The sequence below is a fragment of the Athene noctua genome, chromosome 2 (genome assembly GCF_965140245.1).
Source record: "Athene noctua chromosome 2, bAthNoc1.hap1.1, whole genome shotgun sequence".
Taxonomy (NCBI): Eukaryota; Metazoa; Chordata; class Aves; order Strigiformes; family Strigidae; genus Athene; species Athene noctua.
In genome coordinates this window covers 164,436,756-164,460,254 of record NC_134038.1, presented here as the reverse complement: position 1 = coordinate 164,460,254, position 23,499 = coordinate 164,436,756, and the positions used below count along the sequence as shown (strand labels likewise).

The window sequence follows — 23,499 nt, the reverse complement described above, 5'->3', positions numbered from 1 at the left end:
AAAAAGATCGGATCTTGTTCCCAAATAAAGTAACATTTAACACTTTCGCTGAGTGCAATGAGGCAGGTGAAAGCTTTGAGAAATGATTCATCGCACTGCTTCCCAGGAACATTGCAAAAACTCCTATTTACTTAATTGATCAAGTGAAAAATTACTTCTCAGTCACTCACGTTGCTCTTGGGTGGAAAAAAGGTAAATGCTGCATTACCAGGCTATGAATATGCAATTTTAAATGAACTGCAGCAAATGATGTACACTGCAGCATTTTTATGGCTGGGCTTCAAGTTGATCTATACAGGGATGGTAAATCAGTCTGCTGTGCCATCAGAGATGTCACTGGGATCGTAACTCCTCTTTGGTGAAGAACATGCTTTTTTTTTTTTTTTTTTTATATTAAGATGTGTCAGCATTTTCCAGGCTTGGAAACAAATCCTCTTCAGAGCAGTGAAGTTGGTTACATCCTATTTGTGCTCTTGCCTTGTGTTGTTAAGGGCCTTCATGTCTAAACACGTGCATTTTCACAGCTAATCCATTGCTGACATTCATTTGAATCTTCTCAGGCCCCCACACTCTCACTTTTGCCATACTGTGCACTGAAAATATTCACCAACTTCACTGGTAAAGCTAGACTCAAATTGCACTTATTTCTTGTCACATACTTGCTGTGACATACTTTATTGTGTACCTTGCATGAATGTTGTTATATGAACTGTTGGTTGATTATATTTAAAATTTCATCTCAGCTCACTGGTAGATTAACAGGATTAAAAAAAAATAGTACGCTTCCTAGGTATCAGGCATCCCATTAATAATATAGCTGGCCTCTCGTACACTTTAATACAAGATCATTTATTATAAGCTTGTTGGTTACATCTTAAAGCTGAGTATCTGCAAATGGACTGCATTCTTGTGAAAGGTGCTGGGTCAGTCACTGTGGCAGATGAAGTCCAAACTAGTGTGCTCCTCAGCTGTCTGCCTAAGGCTGTTAAAAGATGACTAAATTCAGTCTGCCAGGCTAGCTAATCTTTAACCTCTCTGCTGAGGTCCCTAAGGGGCCAGGCGGCAGTGCTGCTCCATCTAGCACAGAACTACTAAGGTAAGCACAAAACTAGCCAGTTCTACCTATTTTGTATGATATTCTACAAGTATCCGTCTCTGTTTGTACAGATGCTGAAGGCTGTAGCTGGCTGTGAAAACAATTCTTGATTGAATCAATGAGGTAAACTATTAAAAATAAAGCGTGGTGGTGTTCCACCTTGTAGTACATTGAGTAACACTATTCCTTTTACTCAATTTTTACTCTGCCACTGTGATTTTTAATCTTTAGAGCCCCTCCTAGCTGACAACCTAGAACTCAGTTTAAAAAGCAGATGTCAACAGAAAAAGTATGGAGTGAAAGGATCAACTATCCAACTAGCTTATCCTTCACCAACCCAGGAATACAACCTTCGAAAGAAAAAAAAATCAATAGTCTACACTGGTGTAACAGGCAAGCGTTGCACTTCCCATATGTTTCTCTTCTGAGAGCTCTGCCCTCCATCCTGTTTGATGTGTCATTGCTGACAGCTCTTAGCTGTATGTTTTCATTCTACAGTATATCTATTTTTTTCTGCTCACAAACACAAGTCACAGGAGGATACAGGCAGAAGTGTTTCCTTTGCATTTCAGGGACTCAAGATTCCTGCCCTCCCACCTTTTCCATCTATCCCATTGGCTTTGCATGTGGGAATTTTCACTGCTGTCAGTGTTCTTCTAGCAGAGGAAAGCTGGACAATGAGGTAAAATGTCAGGAGAAAAATGCTGTTTGAATCATTAGTTGATTTTTTACTGCTCTGTGCTACCAACTGCTCTAGTATCTAGTTCCAGGTACACTGGCTTGGCGGTGTCTTTTGTGTTAACCCTCATCACCACACTGCTAGATTCCTCAGTGACAAAAATCCTGGGAAGCTGCTTCTAGCAAGCCAAAAGAATCCTTCCAACCCCACACGTAAGTGAAATTTCTGTCATCATCCCTTATGATGCTTGCTGGGATTTCATGAGATGCTGATAAGCACTTGAAGATTATTTAAATTCAAGTGCATGCTTGAGAAAATTATTATTTATAAAAATGAAAGGACTTTTTTTTCTATGTGCTGCCACTTTGAATGACCCAGAATTATTTACACAGCATTACTGGAACTACCACTGTAATCTTAACTGGGGATTGTGTCTCCATCCTTTTCTTCATCTTCCATAATCACTGTTTGCTTGTCTTCTGTAAGCAGCTTAGTGCCTTAAAAATGGAAGGAAACACACACACACACACACACACAAAAAAAAAAAAAAAAAAAAGGAAAGAGAGAGAGGGGAAAAAAGCAGTTGATTTAAATATTACTTCTTTAGAAAATATCAGGATAAGAATAATTTATCAGTCCTCTCTAATTTCCTTATCCTAACATAGTTTTCCGACATTATGGGAGTTACTCCTCATTTAACTTTGGCACATGAGTCTCGTGATATTTAGTGAACAAGAATTGGATCACTACATTTTTAGCTAAAATTATTAGGCACTCTTAAATCCAGAGTGTTCCTGCTACCTGTGAGAAGAGACACTGAAGTTTCATCTGGGAACCTGTTTGTTAAAAGGGTTGGGAAGCTATAAAAGGGAAAAAGCTTGCATGATGAAATAGATACTGTGATTAATCTTCATGACAGAATCAATTTATGTATGTTTTTGCATGTATATAGAGCAATATTACTTAGATTTTGCAGATGCCAGAAGAGACAAATGTTAGAATACCCACATGCCAAGTGCCATCCCCACTGAAGTTATAAAGCACCAATACATTGCAAAAGCAACCAAATTAAGATCAATGTGAAAACAGACTCAGGTTGTGGATCATACTTTCCACAAATCTCTCTCCCCTCCAACTTCTTTCTTTCTCTCTCTTATAGTTAAACCAGTAAATCCACCCTTACAGATCTTGAGGCTTTTATGTGAGACCAAGATATCACTATTACTGTAACTGCTCTCTTCATTAGGTAGAAAGTGTTCTTGATCCCTATTTTAACAGATTGTGCTCTTTTGCCTGTTCCCAGTAAAAAGAGATATATAGAGAGATATATACATATATACCTGTAAGATACATTTTATGCCCACATTCCTTGGTATGGAGGTTAACAGAGTCTAAAAACAGGATGAGGGTTACCATTGTGTGGAGACCAATAAAATCTCTCCCTAATTTGGTCTCCTACTGTTTGCTCTCAGTCTGTGCTAACCAGCTGAGTTCTTCTGTCAAACCAACCTGTTTTGCCTCTTTCTGCATCGAAAGCCCTCTCACAGAGAAGGCTTTCAGTCTTGACGAGGTCTGAAAATAGAGCAATACCACACAGGAAGATTTTCTTCAACTTTGGAATCTTTTCCAGAGGTGATGAATTCATGAAAATATTAACCTACACTGCCCTTCATTTAAGTTAGCTCCTGCTTCATTTATATGCAGTACTTGTGAACCGGCTAGTTTCAGCGGGACCATGAGATAAACTGAAAGGCGTGAATGAATATTTTTTTGAAACACAAAGGACTTCATTTCTTCAAGCAGCAATTGAGTAATCGCCATTCTTAACTGCAAAGAGTAACTGCAATTTTATGGAGATGGATGTAAATGTTCCCCACCCGGACTTCTATTCATAGGGACAACTTAGGCAAATACAATTTTTTTCCCCCTGTTGCCTTTGGGGTTTGGGTTGTGGTTTTTTTAGTGGGGGAGTGGAGTTCTTCTGTTGTTTTTTCTTCATGGAGCACTTGACGAATGGGGAAAACATAACTAAAATATGCTTAAAATGTGAAGCTACAATGGATCATTTGATGAGCGCTAACCTGTTTTTTGGATAAATTCAGAGATATGGAAAGTAAGCTAAATAAACCTGTGCTATGTGTTATGATCATTTCTGCTCTCATTTAAATTATGAAGTGTTTATGTAATTCTGATGGCCCAGTTATAGCAAATAAATAGACCTTTCAGAGCAGATGCTAGAGACAGCTGGAAGGTAGCAGCCAAGCAGAGGTCCCCAGCTCTCAGCTGGACCCATATCAGCAGCGTGTCAGACGCTTACCACAATCAGTTGCAAGATGATGCATCATTATCTATGAATCACTTTGGTGACTGATGAATTCCAAAGGTTTCCAGCACAGTTCAGGATTCAAAGCACAGAGAAGGACATGGCCTAGAGCTGCAGGTTGTTAACTTTCCAGATCATGGACCACCAGCAACTCCAAGGACAACTACATGCCTTTAAAATCAGCCTTTTAATGCAAAACAGTGGAAAGGGGATACAAATGGGATGTCAAAGCTAGAGTTATTTCTGTAACACTGGGAAAGGATTTTTCTTCTTTGATACAAAGCCACTGATCACTTGTGGAGAAAGTGTGCTTTGCTGAATGAGGTTTGGAAATTCTGGGTTTAAAGAATGAGCACCATGTTGGATTTGGGGAACATTTATAAGTCAGTCTTTCTCTGTTTACTGTTTAATTAAATCAGCTAGCCTCCCTACCTCTCTTTAGCCAGCTGTACGTATTATGAAATGCAGCTCATCCCACAGACCTGTTTTAAGGATTGGTAGGTTGTTCTGTCAATATCTGCCAAGGGTTCTGACTGAAGAAAGCAGAGTAGAAATACAATGTAGTCATATTTTCCCAACAGAACTTGCAACTACTTCCAATTTTTAGTTAGAGAATAGGACCTCAAAGGCTCACAGAGGCTTGAGAACTTCCATTAGGAAGCTCAAATATAGGCAGAAGAAGAAGCTGGCTTAAATCAACCATTTGTCAGGTGCCACCCGGCAAGCCACCCCTCCTGGGTTATAAGGGCACCAATTCCACTTGACTGCCTACGGGCAACTACACGTAGGTTGGGAGAGTATTGGAGTGCTCCAGTCACATCCCTTGCACAGGAAGGGGGCAAGAGGTGACATTAAACTGCGGTGCTTTTCCTACATCACAAGATTTTCGGGTTTGAAACTGTGGTTTTATTAGTTATCTCTGATCTGATTAAGAAACCCTAAGCAGCCACATTTCAAGAACTGCATTCCCATATTTACACAGGTATTTACATTCTTGCTCAAACCCACAGGCCTTAAGAGCTCTCAGAAATACTTCAGTTAATTAAATATATTGCTAAGTGGGGAACACAACAGAGTGTCCCAGAGCTGAGCACAGGCCTTGGATCAGATTCAATTCATTTACTGTCAACTGAGAGAGATAAAAAAGACCATTAGAATTGTGATCTTTTGTCTTCTGGTCTAATCCCTTCAGAAAGCCAAGGGGTTGGGTGACTGAAAGGAAGCTGGCCTCTGGAGGAGACCTCTGCTCATGGCTCATTTGTACACACATGGCACAGGTGTTATTTGCACCACTTCAGTAGGATTTTGAAGGTTTGAACGTTTAGCAATCTGAACCCTGCAGGGGAGAATTTTGTGATGCCCAGGCTTAGACATTTAAGCTGTCTAAGAACTGACTTCCTTAGTCTCCTTCTGCAGGCAACAGGTAGCCATGGATTCTTCCAGACAGTAACGTTCAGATCCTAATTTAGAAGTTTCCTTTCTGTACCTACATTTCCCATTTGGATTGGGTATTTGCAAGGTGTAAAACTGATTCTTCTTATCACATGGATCACGTGCCATCCAGTAGTTCCACTGACTTTCATCATTTTGTATGGTCAGTTTGACTTACTTTCATTTGCAATAGAAAATCTCTCTGGCCACTCAAAAAAGAGAAGGACCATCCTAGAGTGCTCATAACCAGCTGGTCAAAATGGAGAGAGATAACACAGGTGCCATTTTTAGCTATATTTACAACAAAGCTATTTGTGTGGACAGCTGCTTAAAAAGATAATCTAGTAATTAAGCTCTGTTACTACAAACAATTAAATGGAGTTTTTTGAATTGGCATCTGGAAGTGGCATTTGGGAGGGATCTGAAGGGGAAATGTTACAAACAGGGACAATCCTCATTAGCAGGTCGCAAGGGATACACACAGCATCGAGTGTGCAGCTTACTGCAACAACGCCAATAACAGGGAGACAGAAAGGCCTGTCTATATTTATTTAACACACGTAGCCCTGACGGGGCTTTTCAGGTCTCCGAGTCTATAATTCAGGTTCTATTTTGCACAGCAGTTCCGCAAGAGCTCTGTTTGTTTGTACTCTGTCTGCTACCTGATGGGACAACCCTGAAAGTAAACAAGTAGTAAATATTGGACCAGCCCTCAGCCACAATGAGTCACTTTTTCATAGCAAGTCACAGAGCCACCGCTGGCGAATCTCAACTGGCAGAACGCTGCGTGTTGGTATGTATCTTGACAAGAAAATATGCATCCTTTGAGTAGGGAGGGAATGAAATTCAGGCAATCAAACACATTGGCTCCATTGCCCCTGATACAGGAAATGCCGTTCAAAGTATACCTGAAACTCAGGAGCTTGATGTACTGAGCTGTTGCTTAGTCACTCAGGGCCAAAGTACCTGTCTCAGGACCTCTTCAGTCAGTGTGTCTCACAGCTCAGTAGCGCCAGCCCACTGTATAACTGGTTTGCACGAGAGGTTCTTAAGGGACCAGTGTGTTCCTGTTTTGGCATTAGTTTTGGATCTGGAGTTTGGTTGGTTGGTTTTCATTCATTCATTTATTCATTTTTTGCTCTATCCTGTGATCTGGAAAGGGCTGGTGCACAGCATGCAACCTTGCACTGTTTCCTGCATCTCTAGCTAGCACTAGTAATTAACATTTACACAATGCTTTACATCTTCAAAGACCTTCAGAAATATTGATGAATTGAGGCTTTTCTGTGAAAGAGAAATGTGGGAAACACAACAAACAGAGGATCTCAGGACCTAAACATGGCTGGCTGACTTCACAGAGTCACCAAGCAAATTAGCTGCTGCACTGCATATTATGCCAGAAGCACAGAACTGTCTTTAAGGTGCTGTTAACAAGAAGTTCTTCACAGCTTGGTTTCCTCAGTTCACTTCAGGGACTGTGGCGTTAAGGGGAGGTTAATCAGCTTTGCTCCAGGTTGTTTGAGGCAGTGTGAGCCAAGTTAGTTGCCGATGACCTAAAAATTTGCATGTGCTCAGGTTTGAAAAGCAGGGCAGTAGTTGGCCTTTCACAAAAGTAGGATCACTTTTGCAAGAGATAATCAAGCGGCCTAATGCCTTCTCTTACTCCCCTTCCCTTTTACCCCCAGAGCATGAGCAGGGGATATGGAAGAGACTTTCTATGAGCCACCACTGCTATACTTTGACCAAGCAGGTCCAGTTCAGCAGGAACTGCTAAGTACACTGGGCAGAGCAATCTCCTTCCAGCTTCCTCCCAAACATACCTCTGACAGTAAACCCGTTTTGCTTCCTGTTTGGAGCACCTTTACCTAAGTAAGCTTCTCACCTATTATCAAGGGTGGGATGTGTATTGCAGGCGTATCTTTTCTCCTGGGCTTTTTCTGCTCCAGTTCGGTGATCTGAGAGCCTGGACTCACTCTCTCCTTCTGTGGCTTCTCTGTGATGCCATACCTTTTCAGCAGGTTATCAGAAAAGTCTGAGAGTATGCCTGAAGGCAAGAAAAAAAAGAAAATGACACTTCAGCCTTGTTTACATTGAAGAAATTTGTACCTGTGTAACTTTCCCAATGACTACTCTCAAGTAAGGCTGCACGAGTGCATGATCTGCTCTGCATGTTGTACCTACTCTTCAGGTTTTGCAACGGTATACATTTCCTCCAAGTCAATTCTATCCCATGGACTACAGTAATGCCATCAGGCCAGCTGGCTTCTGGTTATACTCAGTGGACTAAACTGCAGCCCATCAGAAATTATGGTAAAGATGAGTGCCATCTTTTGTTCCGGAAGCTTAGACATCTTATCAAAGTAGCTTAATCATACGGATGCTCAAGCCTCTGCTTGGGAGCAATGTGACCACACAGAAATGGCCTGTTTTAACTAGTGAAATAATATTTTCTTTATGATATGGCTGCTGTGGGCACAAAATGCAGCTCTCCAGCCTCTGAGCCACTCTTCCTTAAGAGAGAATTATTGAGGGGAAGACACATGCAAAAGCTGAACAGAGTCGAGTTCAGTATCTGGATTGCAAACACTGGAAAATCCCAGATACTTGTTTTTGCCTGGGTGTATTATTGTGGGTACGCAGGGGACCATGCAAGTAGTTACTGGCTAACTCCTCCGTGTATGTGCAGCATGGGAAGAAATCAGTGCAGCTGATAAAAGAGCACAACTCTCTCCACGGAGAGCACAACAAGGAGTGCTTGTTAGCAGAGAGAAGCAACAAACATTTATTCCCACTGCTGATCTTGGAAGATCATCAGGTTTCAGTGGCAGTCTCCTTCCTGATCATTCTTCCCTTCCCCAGGTTGGTGGCATTTGGCTCTCAAACTTCAGATGTCTGTAGATTCACAGCAGCATGGAGCCTCCTAAAAGGAGCCCCTTTGTTGCCATGATGGTTTCTGGCTTCCCGAAACACCCGCCCTTTGCCAGATTCCCCATAAGCACAAGAGCCCTGTGATTTCCAGGAAGAGCAACCTGCAGCCAGCTTGTGTGTTTCTCTGGTCTCCTCCCAGCCTTATCCCAGTTCAGCCTCCCCCTGAGCACATTGGGTGCGAGTTTTGCAAGAAAGTGCAGGGGCTGAACTGGATCCTTTCTGATTTTGGACCAGATCGAATTGGGATATCTGGCATAGCTCAGCAGCTAGAGATAAATACACATCATTTATCACATAAAGGCAAGACTATAAGCTCCAAGGGAGTACGTTTTCCAGAGCACACACCCACCCATCATGGTATTCCTAGACCTGTGAGAAAACCCCTCGTCTAGCAGGGAATGCCTTTGAGAAACACAGCCTCTGTTTGCCTACCTTCCCAGGTGCACATGGCATGTAGCTGTGTTCTTGCCCACATCCAAGGGGACATAAGTGAATGAGCTGTCTCCACACCTTTGCCCAGATTCAGTTCCCTCAGCTGAATTGGGATGTCAGAGTCAGGAGATGTACTGCTCACCTGTCAGAGGTGGTGGGGTATGTAAAGCCGGTGTATCCTTTCTCCTTGGCTTTTTTTGTTCCTGTTCAGTGCTTTGGGAAGCTGGGATGGTTTTACTTTTTCTTGGTTTCTTTTTGAGGTCACAGCTCTTAATCAGCTGCTCTGAAAGATCTTCTGCTGGGGAAAAAAAAAAAAAAAATTAACAGAAATTGAAACTGAGGGGAAATAATAAACCAGATTGGTGAAAAGAAGAACTTTAATAATACTGTTTTCATCCAAATAAATGAAAATGCCTGGGAGAAACTTCTCGAAAGTCAGCAAAAGAGGCCTCTCTGCCATACTACGTGGGAGTCAAGGGACTTAGGTGGTCCTTCTGCATTGTAGGTGGTAGACATAAAGCAGAGGGAGAGAGTTGTGGGCAGCTGTGTGTTACACAGCAGAGGGAAGGCTGCCCCATCATGTGCAGAGGTCCTATGGCCATCCCTGTTTCGTTCAGCACTGTGTGGGCTGTGTCTTCAAGAGTTACAAAGGCACTTTTGTGAAGGAAAGATTTATGTGTGTGGGGTCAGCCTGAGGTATTGGTAAACCGAGCTAATATATTGTTCCGTTGAAGAGTTGGCTGTATTTCCAGAGCCACTGAGCAGTTGGTATTCGCTTTTGATTTACATAACATTACACTGGATTTTTGGTTTTCCCTTAAAACAAGCCTTGACTCAGATGTCTCAGATGGTCAGTATGGCTTTTCTGCAAGGATCTGCATTTCTGAGTGCTTACGCAAGCTGAAAATATTGAATTTAGCTTGTTATTAGTATCACCACACAAACCAATCCTTTGATTGCTTAAAAATTGCTTGTTTGGCTTCCGCAGGGCCCTCTACCCCCACCCAACCCCTCACTGCAGACTTTGTGCAACAGGACTTCATTCCAGGCTCTCTCACACTATCTGAAGCAGCCATGTGAGCCTGCAGGTAGACGTGGGAAGGATGACCTCCAGGCGAAATCCCTGAAAGATGTGGGATCTTTTTCTGGCCCTCACAGGCTTCCTGCATGGTCCTAATAAGCTCATTTAAACCTCCTGCTGCCTCAGTTTCCTGACTGTACAATGAGACTTGGTCTGTACTTATTTAAATAATTTTATGGAACAATTATGTTTGGTATACCAGCAGTTGTAAAAGTGGTGCCTGTGGCTAGAAATGCCATGTGGCAGAGGCAGAACTAGGATACCTTCCTTGCAGGCCAGATAAACAAAGTTTATAAAATTGTGTTTGCCTGCAGTAAGACACTTTTTTTGACAAGCAAGTGAAATTGCATTTTTGTTTCATTATTCTCATCACAAGGGTAACAACGAGCAAATAGATTTTGTTTCTGGGTTGCTAAATCTTCATGACAATTTTGCAAGACGGGAGTGAAGTAATAGCATCTGAAGCAGAGGCAAAGACCATGAATATGCAAAGAGCACATCTATCAAGTATGAAGTCTAGTATTTAGGAGTGTGGTGGAGCAAAGATGCCTCTGGTACTCAGTGCAACAGTTATGCATGAAAGAGGTTCAAGAGAGGAAACAGATTGATGATGGAGAAAAAATATTTAGAAAGCCACCCCAGTGGAGGCAAAGGGGGTATTTTAAATATTTTACTGAAATTGCATATGGAAAATGTGTTGACGGAAGGCTCAGCTATATACTAGCTTTCAGTTTATTGTGGTATAAATGAAGAAACTGCTTTACTTTTTATACCAGGGAAAAGAATAATGACTCTTTTTCCTTTCTCCTCTTTAATTAACTTTGCTCTAGAGCTTCAGCTGATATTTATATGCAGGCAAAACTCTCTTTGCCTTTCCATCTGGCATCAGAAGTCTCAGCAGAAGGTGTAATCTATCAGGTTTCATGAGGGCTCAGTTGTGTTGCTGGAGGGGGAAAAAGGACACTGGACAGGACCTAATGATGTGAAGACAACACCTCTGTAATTACTGCAATGACATCATCTAATAACACTTACCTAAATGGTTACAGTGTGAATCTCGCTTGTCCAGTCTGTCTTCTGGGATATCAAGGGGCTGAACGCATTCTGTTGACATCATTGAAATGGGCTTTTCTCTCCCTTTGAATCTACTACACAAAAAAAAAAAAAAAAAAGGGGGGGGGGCAGCATGACATAAAACAGATGTATTGGTGTTATGTCACCACTTGTTAGCCAGATCATGAGAAGTTCTCTTCCAGCTGCTCTCTGTCATGCAGTCTGCTGGCCTGAGTTTGTTCACACATGCTAAAGAGATGCATGTATTATCTGCCTTGGTTACACACGCAATATCCCTTTTTTCCACCTACCTTGCTGTAAGCAACCCACACTAGCATGGGAAATACGTCGGCTCTACAGAATAATACTGGATTTGATCATACAGAAAGTGCTATCACAGACACAAAGTAAATGCTAAGAAATAGGATGTTTTGTCGCGGTTTTCTTCTCCATTTTTTCCCAACTGTAAACTAAGAATCATATTTGGTGTTTCTCTTACAATCTAACTGCAATTATGAATGCTGCTGAGTTAGTCTTAGAAATCCAGTCCCTCTGAGAGAGGCTGAATACCCCTGAAGACACAGGTTGTGAGTGCTGCCTCTGAAAGCTGGCCAGTGTCCACAGACCCCAAAGCCAGCATGAAGTAGACTCATTCATCACCTTGGTAAGAGCATGGGAACCCATTTCACAGTGCTGCTTAAGCGCCCATGCTCTGTAGGCCTCACTGGATTGCTGGTTTGGCCGTTTTATCCCCCTTTACTCACAACTGCAGGGGGCCCTGGAGCCCAGCCTCCTACCTGAGCTCCCCCAGCATCCCCCAAGCTATTTGACCCGGGACTCGCTCACTCTGGGGCCATCCCAGAAGCCATCCCAGAAAGAAGGAAATTCAACTGGTTTTTACTGCTGATCATTTCTATGGTTTCTTAGCAGGAACACGTCAGAATAACAGAGCAACACTAATGTCAAAAATCTTCCATCTGAAGGTGCAGTCTGAGTGGTCCGGGTATCTCCCTTTAGCCAGCAACAGTTGTGGTAGTTTCTCACAACCCCTGTTCTCCATTTTCAGGGAGTAAAAGCAGACTTTTAGGGAGGAGGAAGGCTACGAGGAGGATTAAAAAACTGGAGACAACATGAATAGTAGAAAAAAGACAGGAGGAATTGGGAAAAAACAGAGGAAAGGGTGGAGAAGGAAAGGTTAAAGAAAAGACAGTTGGAGAAAAACAGTGAAAAGGAGGATGGGAAAATAGGAGACTGTGCTGTGGGAGTTTGTTTTTATCTTGCTGGAGGTAAAGAAATTGCCTATATTATTTCTCTGTAAATTGCAGTGGTTGTTTGTCAACAAGAAACAGAACAGTAGGGGGGTTAACCTCATTTCTATGACTAAACTTGTGTCTATATAAAGAACAATTAATCCTCAAGCAAAATCCAGTCACATAAATATTTGCCAAACAAAATATGAAAGGTCATACTCATAATCATGCACCAAGCTAATTCTTCAGGGGATGGAAAAACATGTCCTAAACTCCAGTGACTTCAAAGTAAGTGGAGAAACACTGGCTGACACTAATAAAGGTCAGGAACATTGACTCATAATGTATGTATGGGATTAACTCCCATACCCTTCAGTACTCAAAATTCACAAAAGTTTGTAAAATTCCACAAATTCTTAAATACCTTGCTGATTTAGCCCTGGATATCGGGTTTGACCTCCAGCTGTTCTACGCAGAACTGTCCCAGTCCAACCTGAACTCTGTAATAAGGGATTATACTGCCTGGAGACTCCATTTGCATTTACAGAATAATCTTCCACTTGGGAAGACCTTGCATAAAGAAATCCTTGAATGCAGTTTACCATGGTATGGTCGTTCTGTTTATCCACTGTATAAATAAACTATAGCTATGGCTTAAAATGAAGCAGTCAGAATTTTATTTAAAACAAAAAATTATTATCTGGCCATATGAAGGCTCACACTGCATTTTGTAATTTGAGGGAGACTTTTTTCTTCAGCGCCATTTGATTTTATCAGATTTGATTAGGGAATGCTGATTAAATATTGTGATTGTAGGGAAAAGTTCTTTTCTGAAGGGTACTCTGTTTAAAAAGTTTTCAGTAAAATCAGAGATACCATTTCAGACACTATGGACTTTTCTGAACAGGTCTTGAGGCAAAAAAGCTGAGGAGAGATAGTAAAATTTAAATGTAAAATTAATAGTAAATTATACTAACTGGAAATGCCTTAAAAATATGATTAACTTTGGTTTGATTTCACCGACTTGTTTCCTTGACTTACCTAATAAAAATTAAGCATTATAAAGAGGGTTAACGTAGGCTTGGTATATGCAGATTATGAGAGTCTTCCTTAATTATTTTTTCTTAAAAAGCAGTTTGAAAAATAGTATTCTAAAATAAATATCTTAGATCTGTCTTCACATTTTCATGGCCACAGATGTCAAGCCCTTTAGAGCCTAACGTGACACCCCACTTTTTAAAAAAAAAAAAAGTGGACTGTGCAGCCAGTATTGCCTTGCTTACTGCACATTGTGACAGTCTGTGCGACAAAAGATTAAAAAGAGAAAGATTGCCAAAATATGTCATGAGTTTTGGTATCTTGGGTGTATATATATTGCATACAATGTGCGAACCCGTGTTATTACATCGTGCATTACACACAGAGCTCTTGTTCAAAGGAGAGGTGATATATGGGAGCACTGTAATGGTGCTTTCCCAAACCACTAAAATCAATTCCCACCACTAAAGAAACAGATTCCCCAGTAACGTCTCACATGGGGAGGAAGACTGCTATGGGGACTGTATGAAGTCATTAATATGCTTTTACAAATGGAATTTGTCCTTGGATTTTTGTGTGTTAACTGCAACTCTTTTCCTAGCAGCCTTCATGCTAGCAGGGTTTGGCTCTCTGCTGCCGTCAGTCACCTTGACAGGTGATGCTTGCTATTTAGTGATGGACTAAGGTGCTTTCTTTCTCGCACTCTTGTTATATCTCTTGACATAATGATTCACATTCATCCTTTGTGCAACTGTAATGGTTACAGTGGAGCTCTAAATCACACTCGGCAGGAGACACTTCCTGAAATGCATATAGATTTTTCCATATGAATTAGGATACAATAGTCATTTAGCCTGAGACTTTGGTAGGATGCAGTTAGACTGTACACTACTTCCTACCGCCTCACCTCACCCATAGAGATATGTGCCTAAATAAGTCACCTCCAGTCTGTTACTTCTAGGAAAAGACAGACCTGATAGAGACATTTTAAATGCTTCTCTAAAGACTGAGACAAGTTCTAGCTTTGACCACATAGTTGTACATTTGATCCTTGTAAATGCATTCAGCATTCGATAGGACTGGCTCTACTTACAGAGAAGAGCAAGAAATGATAAGGCAGACTGAAAAGTACAGTTATGAGTAAAAGCCACTTGAGCCTGATGTGGATGAGCTCTCATGCTGAGTCATTGCCATATAACAGCAGGAGTCCTTTGGGCATACATACTTGTAAGAGATGGTGATTCAGATAACAAATAGCTGAATTTATCATCTTTGGATTTCTAGGTAGCTTAAAGCACGCTTTTTTTTTTTTCCCCCCCCTAATTCTCAGTTGCTGGATATGCATGATTAAAGTGCCCAAATAAAGCTATCCAGAGAAAGGAGATGTACAGTTCCTACCACTCACTAACAGTCTTAAAACACACAAATGCATGCAAATAACAGGATTCCTTTCTTTGCTTGAGTTGTAGGTCTCCATCAGAAAGTCCACCAATGCAACCAGTTCCAGGCTTCAATTAGGTAAAAATATTTTGCCTGGAGATGGACAAAGAAAGCAGTTTTAGTTTACTATTTTAATGTGTAGTTGGTTTAACGCAGATATTTGTCACAAGTAATCATGCTAGAGATTAGGGAACACTCAGCAAAGCTACTCTCACATGTTTCTACCAAAATGACGTAATTCTTCTGAGGCCATCTGATCATGTGGTATTTAAACCAACTTGAAATGAAATCTCATGAGAAAAGCTTACTGTGTAAGATAGAAAACTAAAGCTTTGAGAACAAAACTAAAGAGCTGGACTTTTTTTTTTTTTTTTTCATTTGATCCTGAACTAAGCACAGAAATAACATTGGATAGGGGAAAGTTAAATCTCCATTTCTTGTCTCCTCATAGGACATGAATGGGTTGTAGGTGCTATGCAGCTACAGGGAAATTAGGTACCTATGGCTATTTGTATCCTGTCTCAAGGGACAATGCTGTGCTCAAATGAGTCATCAGCAGGAAATTCTTCTTAACTATGAGATGAAGAAAAGAATTTCTCATATGCAATTCTTATCAAAGTTTACAGAGGCTAAGTGGGCATCGATGTCAATAGTCCTCACCATTTTATATTAAGGGCAAGACTTGTTACACCTACGTGTCATTTCCTTGTATGTTAAATACTTAGAATTTGTGAACTGACGCTTTGTGAGGTCTCCACAAACTGTGCTTCTGAGGACTTCAGTAGACTATGTGGTGTTGTCCACGAGTATGTGGATTTTTCTTTTCTTTCATTTTTTTTTCTCAGAGGAGTTTTTTTTTCCACAGTTGACAAAATCACCAAGAAAAAAACATGTACTAGTTTGCAGGACGTTCATAATCATTAAAGAAACATGCTAGAGAGAGAAGGAGCGTTCAAGAGCAGAAACGGAGCAACTGGGGCCCTGGGGTGGGAGAGCACACACACGTGTTTGTCCATATTCCCGTAATCAGGGCCTGGCCTTGCTGCCACTGATGCCCCTGACAGTTGGAAATGGGAACAAGTGGGAACGTCGTACAGTGTGCTGCCCCATGCGGACAGGAGGCAGAGGTTGGACTGCAACAGCTACAGCCCAGCCTGCACTGAGGGCAGCGCTTCGCTACCCAGACCAAAGAGCGGCTCGGGCATCAGGGTTTGCCCCTTAAGACTGGTGCCTCTCCTCCCACCACGCACACACTTAGGGTCTCCTGACAGGTTTTGATTATTACATTATTATTTTATTTGCTTTGCCCTCCTCTGTCCGGTTGCAGTGAATATGTGAGCAAGGAGGGCAAGGCAGGCTCCCAGAATCCCTACTAGCTCTTCTCTTCCCTCTGTGAACCTACAGGGGAGGCAATGACAGACCTGTCGCATGTCCTCTGCAGGGTCCTACAGTGTGAGCAGGCCCCTTATTTGCATTAAGTCATTTACAAATGTGTAAAGAAGGAATAAGGTACTATCACACGGATGGAGTCATCTTGCACCCACCTTCCCAACACGGAGGTCACCTGAAACAGCTCAGGAACCAGGGGGATGGTACCTGGCTGCATTTGGCTTCTTCCACCTGCACTCAGCAGGCAGTCTCGGAGAATTTACTAGCAAATATGCATCCTCACCCATACCCTGGTCCTATCCTAGCCCTGTTACAACTGCTTCCTGGGGAAATCTTGTGAGTAAAGCAAGCAAACTGTCTATTGCAGTCCGAGTAGAAAATAGATGCCCTAGAAGTTGAAAGTCTGGGTGTTCCTGCTTGGCATTCCAGACTTTTCATTATGAGTTTTTCTATATGTTTACCATTACTCTGTTGGAGTGACATCTTTGTGGGCACAAAGGCAGCCTCATGCTACTGCACAGTTTCTTCTCAGGTTACTTGGGCACAAGGCTCCTCTCTCCAGGCATTCTTGTCATTATCAAAATTAGCCTGCTTTTTATTTTTCTAAAGAATATTTAAAACTTCTTCGGAGACACTTAGGTATTTGAAAGCCTGATCCAGGTGTCTCCCTCAACCCAAAACTTGCTACTGATAATTGAATGGGTGCAAAAATCCCACAAGAATTGCCTGGGAGAGGTTTCCTCTCAGTGACAGCGCACTGCTTGGGGGGGGGGGGGGAGGTAGTTCAAAACCCTGGGTGGGCTGTGGACGGACTCCCACTACCTCCCATGAACTTGTAAAAAAAATAAAAAGTTCCAACAGATAAACTTTGATTGATAGGGGAAAAAAAGAAAAAAAAAAAAACCAAGATGCATTTGCACGTGTTGTTGTTACAAAGTTTTTGTCTTTAGCGATAATAAAAATTACGAAGTTTTCCTTATTTATTCCTTGAGGCACAGACTTAACCCTCGCATGAGCCGGGTTTATCCCCCTTGGTAGCGGGATAAGAAGCCCGGACGCCAGTTCCCACTCTTTTGGCTGGCACCACCGGCTTGTGAGCCGGCCCAGCAGCTAAAGTTGGTTATAGCAGTTGTCAGTAGAGCACCCCAGGACCCCACCCCTGCATGCCAACCTCGGTGGGCTCGCACCCCAAACCTTCCCCCCGCGGGCCCGTCCCCAGCCCGCTCCCCGCAGCGTGAGCGAGCGGCGGCCCCGCGCCTTTCCTGCCGGCCCCCACGGGTGGCTGCGAAAGGGAGGGGGAAAAAACCAAACAGAAAGAAAAAGAAAAGAAGAAAAGAGCAAAGCCAGAAGGCACCCAGGCGGCGGGAGGGAAGCGTGCGGCCGCGGTACTTACGGAGCGGTGCGAGGGCTGGGCGGCGGAGCGGAGCGGGCCGGGCCGCGGCGGGACTCGGCGGGCTGGGGCGCGGCGGAGCTCCCGCAGCCTTATCTAGGGAGCGGCGGGGCCGTCGCTATGGCAACGCGGCGCTCAGGCGGCCCGCGGGGGGCCGGGGCCAGCATCCTCCCCCGCCAGCTGCGGAGGCCGAAGGAGAGAGGGGACAGGACTGGGGGGTCAGCGCCTCACGGTGAGGGCATCTCTCCCGCCGGCGGACGAGCGGGAGCCGCGGCGCCGGTGCCGCTGTCAGAGGGGCTGGCGAGGGTGCGGAAGCTTTGGCACCCGGCGCCACAAGGCGAGCCGCGGCCGCCCTGCCAAGGGGAGCACAGAAAATGGCGAGGGGAGGGAGCGAGGCTGGTGCCGTCTGGGACCCAGGGGAGAGCTGAGGATAAAAGTGGAGCAAGGAGGCAGGGCACGTGTCTGGGAGCAGCACCAGGAGCACGAAAACTGACGGACGCCGTCTCCGGCGCTGAGGTTCAGCGTGCCTGCGGCGTTTGTGTGTGTATCAGGCCACAACTAGTTACACAAACGTGGTATTTACGGGGCCAGGCGCTGTGGCTGCCAGTTGTTTGCCAGTAGAGACCAGTCTCTCCTATTTTAGCCCGTGCCTTTGGATGGAGCTGCTATTTCAACCGAGGGAAAAATACACAAACATGCCTGACATTGGAAAAGCGCTGGGAGAAACACTACTCAGTGGTGGAACTGCAAACCGCCCCTCTCTCAGTATCCATTTGTAACAAAAATGCGTCTGTCTATGCTCTTTTATTAAAACGTCTTTAAAAACTGTGGCTGCTCACAGTTGCCGTTATCTCCTCCTTCTCTTTTCCCCCGCTCAGCAACTGCCATTCAACAGCACCAGCATTCACCGCATCCTGTAAATCAGTCAAGGTTTCTTTCATAAATAATATATTGCAGAGAAGGCCCAAAGGGGCAAAGTGCTAATTGCCAGCCCTGCAAACTGTGCAGCACCCTCGGATCCTGTATGTTTCTGGTGTGGGTCTGCAAAGTGCCAAGTATGTTAGATGCTCTAAAGGCACCACCTGGAAGAACCGTGAGCTTTCCCCATCGATGTTTGGAGAGACAAGCACATTCGCTACCTTCCAGAGGGGTAAGTTGCGCGTGTTTAGGTGTCTCAGAGACCCATTTTTTAAAAGCAAGCCCATAAATGCTTAAATCACTCCTGAAAAAATGGTCCATAGGCTCCTAAGTAAAGTACACTAAGAATTTTTTGGCAAGATTAAGATTTCTAACTGAAAAGAAAAAAAAATGAACCCAAACTCCTCCAAACCACACAAGCCCCAAACTGCTCATAAAAAATTGCTTTTTGAGTTGCCCATTTCCGTATAACTTTGATTTTATTTTCAACATTGTCAAGACCTCTCTGTTGCAGTGAATTTAATAGAAAACCCCTCTATTTTTACACTGAAATGCCTTTTACTTAGAAACACAAGTTACTTCATATTTTCCTATGCACTGAGAAAAATCAGAATGAGATCACTGAAAATTAGGCTCATGAAACAAAATGCTCAAATCAAAAATACATTTTGAAACTCAGCTCAAGATTGCCTTTTTACATTCTCATTGTCCTAATTGAAAAAGTCAAGTCAGTAATTTATAGCACCGGAAAAATTCCCTGAGGATGAGAAAATCATTTCCTGTTCTAGCCACCAGATCCCAAGGATGCTTTGGGAATATTACAGGACAGCTCTACTCACGAGGAAAATGGCCTATCAGACCCAGCAAGATCACACATCCAATCCTAGTCACTTCTTACATTTACAGGTACCGCACGATGCCGTTTTACTGCAGCAGGAGATTTATCACAGTCTTTCCAGAGGGGCTGTCACATTAGCAGTGTGATGGAGGGCTTACTCCCAAATCCGATCTTTTAAATGTTTACAGTTGTTGTCCTGCTTGTAAGAGGGTTGGGACTCCTTCCAGCTTTCTAATCCTTCTTGCTCAGTTATTTCACAAACACAGCCTGGAAGTAGTCTGTAATCAACCCGCACTTTAACCCTCCTGCCTCAAATGCGAGTATTCCCATCAGCACTTGGGGAACTACTCATGTAATTAACGATAAGCACATGTCTAAAAGTTTCCAGGCTTGTGCTTTAGAAGACAGGCAATGCAGCTTTGACAGATGGGAGAGGAGGAGACAATCTAATAGAAACCAGAAAAATACATATACACACACACACACACATATACATACATATATGTCTATATAACTATTGCCTACCTATGCATTTGTTATTTTTTGTATTTGTTTCTGGGTTGGTTTGTAATTCAAGGGTCAAATTTTCAAATGTCCAAAGGGCAGTGAGAATTTGGCCTTCCTTTGATACTTTTTCTTCTTAGAAATTTCCTTTTCTAGCTGTATAAAGTTGGCTTACTGAAGCTTTTCAGCACAGCATAAGAGAGTGATTTCTTAAAAGATGCATGGTGCCCCTTGATGTTATGCTTGCTGGTCAGCAGTAGGTCTACAGTTGGTTTTGCTATGCAAGCACAGCTGGCTTTTCAGCACTGCGGTAACTAGTAAAGATTATTTTCCAGCTGTAATCTTGCTCGCAGTGAACTCACTTTGAATCTGTCCAAACTGAAGACCAAAATTAGATCTCACTCACGGCAGTACCAGTCCAGTATAAACCAGTTAAAACACTGGATTTATAGAAGGGGAAGCCTGATAAGCTCTGTTCCTCACAGATTACTGATGCCATGCTCATTCTGGCATGAATGAGCCTACAGTTTGGGCCAGATTGTATGTGATAAATGAAACAGGACTGGTGTGATGGCTTTGGAGGGTTGGGTTTTGAGGAAAACCCAGCAGAACAAGACTATCATTATGCCTTGATTCATAATACATGGTGCGCGTACGTGTGTGTGTGGTGTTATTTGTTTGTTTTAAAGTCTTATATTACACAAAAATCCCACTTTTGGGATGGAAGGGGAATTACTCAAAGTAGATTGCTCAGCTTGGCCAAGCGCTGAGGCTAGCAAACCTCAGGCTCCATGGGGCATTTAAAATGCCTGTGCTTTCTCCTTTTCTGCTCTCCTCCATACCATCATTAAAATAGTTCTACTGTGATGGATTTCTATGGTGGTCCTCTTTAAAAACCACTGTCTTTTTAATAAACGTTATGGTCTGGAAAAAATGTCAAATGCGCAAAGGAAACGGTCTACAGGGCATGGGTGTGGAGCAGAGCAGCTGATGCTGCCCGCAGGGGCAAGGATGAGTCTGCTGGGAAGGAGGGGAGTTTGTGCTGCATATGAGGGAAACGAGACACTGAAGACCATCAGGTGAGTCATATCACAGTATGTTCCCATGCAAAACCCTCTCTCTAAAGATGTGGGAGTGAGCATGGAGTACCAGGAGCCCGTTGTCCTAAAGACAGTGCAATTGTCACCTCTGCATATTCCATATTTACTGCAGAAGATTATAAAAGGCATTAAAAACTACTACACAATCAAAGGTATACATGGAGATGTTTCACTGTGGTTCAGTGGGGTATTGTATTCGACTGCTTACATTACGGCTTGCTCATGTTTGACTTTTAAACCCTGGCACTATTTTCAGATTAAATAAGAAGTGCTGGTAAGGTGGAAGGGAAATGTAATTACATTCATGGTCTTAGGCATCTGAAAACTGTTAACGATCCAGCCTCAAGCAGCTTCTCTATGTAGTAACGTGGTTACATCCAAGCTAATATTCCCTCCAGACAAGCTAACTCAGGGCTCACACTATCCTGATGCACTTAAGCCCAGCTTCAGCCTGTGCTGCTTACTTCTGTGTGAAAGTGTACTGCATGGTACAGATCGTTTGATCCAGGTTTATGCTAACTCCTAGGCTGCTGCATGCACGTGCACACCCAAAGTAAATATATACGTAGAGAATTAAGGAACTGTATCTTGTAAGGACCAATATAGTAATTTAGTCCCTTTATAAATGTTGTCATAGGTATAAAACAGACTATGGTTTATTAAATAAGTTACTCTGCAGCCAGAGCTGTTTGGTCAATAAATCAAAGTGCAGTGTTGGTTTTTTATCAAACAGATTTTTTGATGTGCAGTTCAAATTTGTCTGTGGTGGTTTCCTTTTAAGTTGAGGAGGTTAAAAGTGCGGTAGATTGAAACCTGCACTCCCGTGCCTAACTTTTCAGACAAAGCATTATAAACATTTACATTTTTCCTTATATAGAAAAGAGTATAGGGACATACGTTGCATTTATCACAGACCCAAATATATAGATAGCTCACCTTATTTAAACAGAAGGCTTACTTGAGGAAAATCATTGCCACATCCTGAAAGGCAGCACGTTTGTCCCAGGTCCAAGAGGGAAACCATCTGTGTTTGTTGTACTGCTGAATGAAGCCTTCAAGGCTGGAGCAGTCTCTAAGGCCCTGAGGAGTCTGGGATTTGTATCTACCCTGACAGATGGCTCTCATGCAAACGTCCTTCCTGCTGCCCCTGCAAAGGTCAGGGGGATTACAAAGGAGACCCAAAAGGCTGGAAGAGAATCACCCTGTTTTGAGTGTCAAAGGGAGTTTCTATGTCAAGAGTTAGAGTGTCATGCCAAGGCTCTTTGTGCAAAGCCAAGGGAAAAAATTACCACACTAGGTTGACGTGAAAATTATTGCAGATTAACCTGTGCTTTTACATTTAGATAGATAATTTAACATTTTCTGACGTATCTAGACTAAAACCAAATCTTCCTGCTTACTTCAGGAGGAGTAAGCCACGAGAAAACAAGGAAAGAAGAAGACGTGGCTTTTAAATGAGGGAGAAAAGTTCTCAAATTTGGTGCTCCTAAAGACTCCAGTCCACAGTTTTCATCGATCCTTATGTCAAAGGGCTTGGGGTGTGTGTGTGTGTGTGATACTTTTAGGGGAAGACAGATGTAAAAATCCAGCAAATGGCAGATGGTAGTGGAAAACTATATTCCAGGGAGACCTGGGACAAAGCAGTAGCAGATGATCTCTGGCCCATGTAACTTGTGTTTCTCCTTAAATGCATCGCTCTTATGCAGCATGGAGCAAGGTGGGAGCTGGGCTGGGGTGAAAGCTGCCCTTTGGAGACATCTCTCTCCTTCCTTTTCTAGGGCATTAGATCCATCATGCTGCTCCTTTCCCTGGAGCATGCACTGCCATTCCTCACCCTACCCTCTCTTCTCGCTCTAGGTAATCAGGTGCTGAACCCATGTTTTCCCATGCATTGACACACAGGGCCTTTCTGCTAAAACACAATGGACTTGACAAGATTACAGAATTTCTAACTGTGCATCTGAGCATTACACGTTCAAATATCATCACAGCCCTCCTGCATTTATAGCTTAAAATATTAAACAGCTTCTAAAACACCGCTGTGTTTGCTCTCCTTTCTAACATCCTCCATGCTGGCTGCTTTGTTTTACTAGGTTGCAAACCCGGGAAGAAAACAACTTCTCTGACTGGAAATTACATGCATGAGTGTGAGAAATGCCAGTGCCTACAACATGTGCTTATCTCTCAGACTAGAGAGACTCATTAGCAAGCTCTGAGTGTCCCTGGGCCTGTCTGTGCCTCGCAGCAGGATGGCAAAGAGATGTAGACATCTGAGACGATGTCCGTGAACTTTCCTGACAGAGGGTATTTCAGAATGTGTTATCCAGTAAACATTTTATTAAAAGAGGAATAAGCTAGGCTTGATTGAAACCAGACTAAAAGTCTTTCAACCCAGGGCATGAAACAAAGTAGTAAGGAGCAGAGCAATCTGCATGGGAGGGTTTTCAGGGAAGTTCAGGGAAGGTGAATACTGCCTCCTCTCAACTTCTTCGGGAATTTCCCGTTTGTTGCAAGCGTCTTGAAAAATCCTACTCACACTTTAGTCTTCACATTATAGCAGCACCACAAGCTCTTTGCTAGTCACTGCCCTACAGTGCATCGCTGTGCTG

The 23,499-nt window shown here is 42.9% G+C and overlaps 1 protein-coding gene across 4 annotated transcripts; it reads right to left on the bottom strand.

The window, feature by feature from the left end:
* Positions 1-429: 429 nt before the first annotated feature.
* Positions 430-21,873, bottom strand: PPP1R17 (protein phosphatase 1 regulatory subunit 17). Of its 4 annotated transcripts, none has more exons than XM_074900994.1 (5): positions 21,827-21,873; positions 11,006-11,115; positions 9,032-9,187; positions 7,412-7,573; positions 430-2,272 (listed from the first exon to the last, which is right to left on the bottom strand). In XM_074900994.1, the coding sequence occupies exons 2-5, from the start codon at positions 11,085-11,087 to the stop codon at positions 2,193-2,195; spliced, it is 480 nt and encodes a 159-aa protein (XP_074757095.1). In that variant the 5' UTR covers positions 11,088-11,115; positions 21,827-21,873; the 3' UTR covers positions 430-2,192. The 4 variants fall into 4 exon arrangements, with proteins under 4 accessions (XP_074757095.1, XP_074757094.1, XP_074757093.1 ...); XM_074900993.1 differs by lacking the exon at positions 21,827-21,873 and adding an exon at positions 17,534-17,929 and having other exon boundaries at positions 431-2,272; XM_074900992.1 differs by lacking the exon at positions 21,827-21,873 and adding an exon at positions 17,534-17,929 and having other exon boundaries at positions 435-2,272; positions 11,006-11,118.
* Positions 21,874-23,499: the final 1,626 nt, after the last annotated feature.

Excerpts from the sequence above, each read along its gene's own strand:
- PPP1R17 (XM_074900994.1), bottom strand. The coding sequence starts at position 11,087 with ATGATGTCAACAGAATGCGTTCAGCCCCTTGATATCCCAGAAGACAGA. Across the intron at positions 9,188-11,005 it reads TTCACACTGTAACCATTTAG|CAGAAGATCTTTCAGAGCAG; the intron begins GTAAGTGTTATT and ends TTTTTTCCCCAG. Across the intron at positions 7,574-9,031 it reads TACCCCACCACCTCTGACAG|GCATACTCTCAGACTTTTCT; the intron begins GTGAGCAGTACA and ends TCTTGCCTTCAG.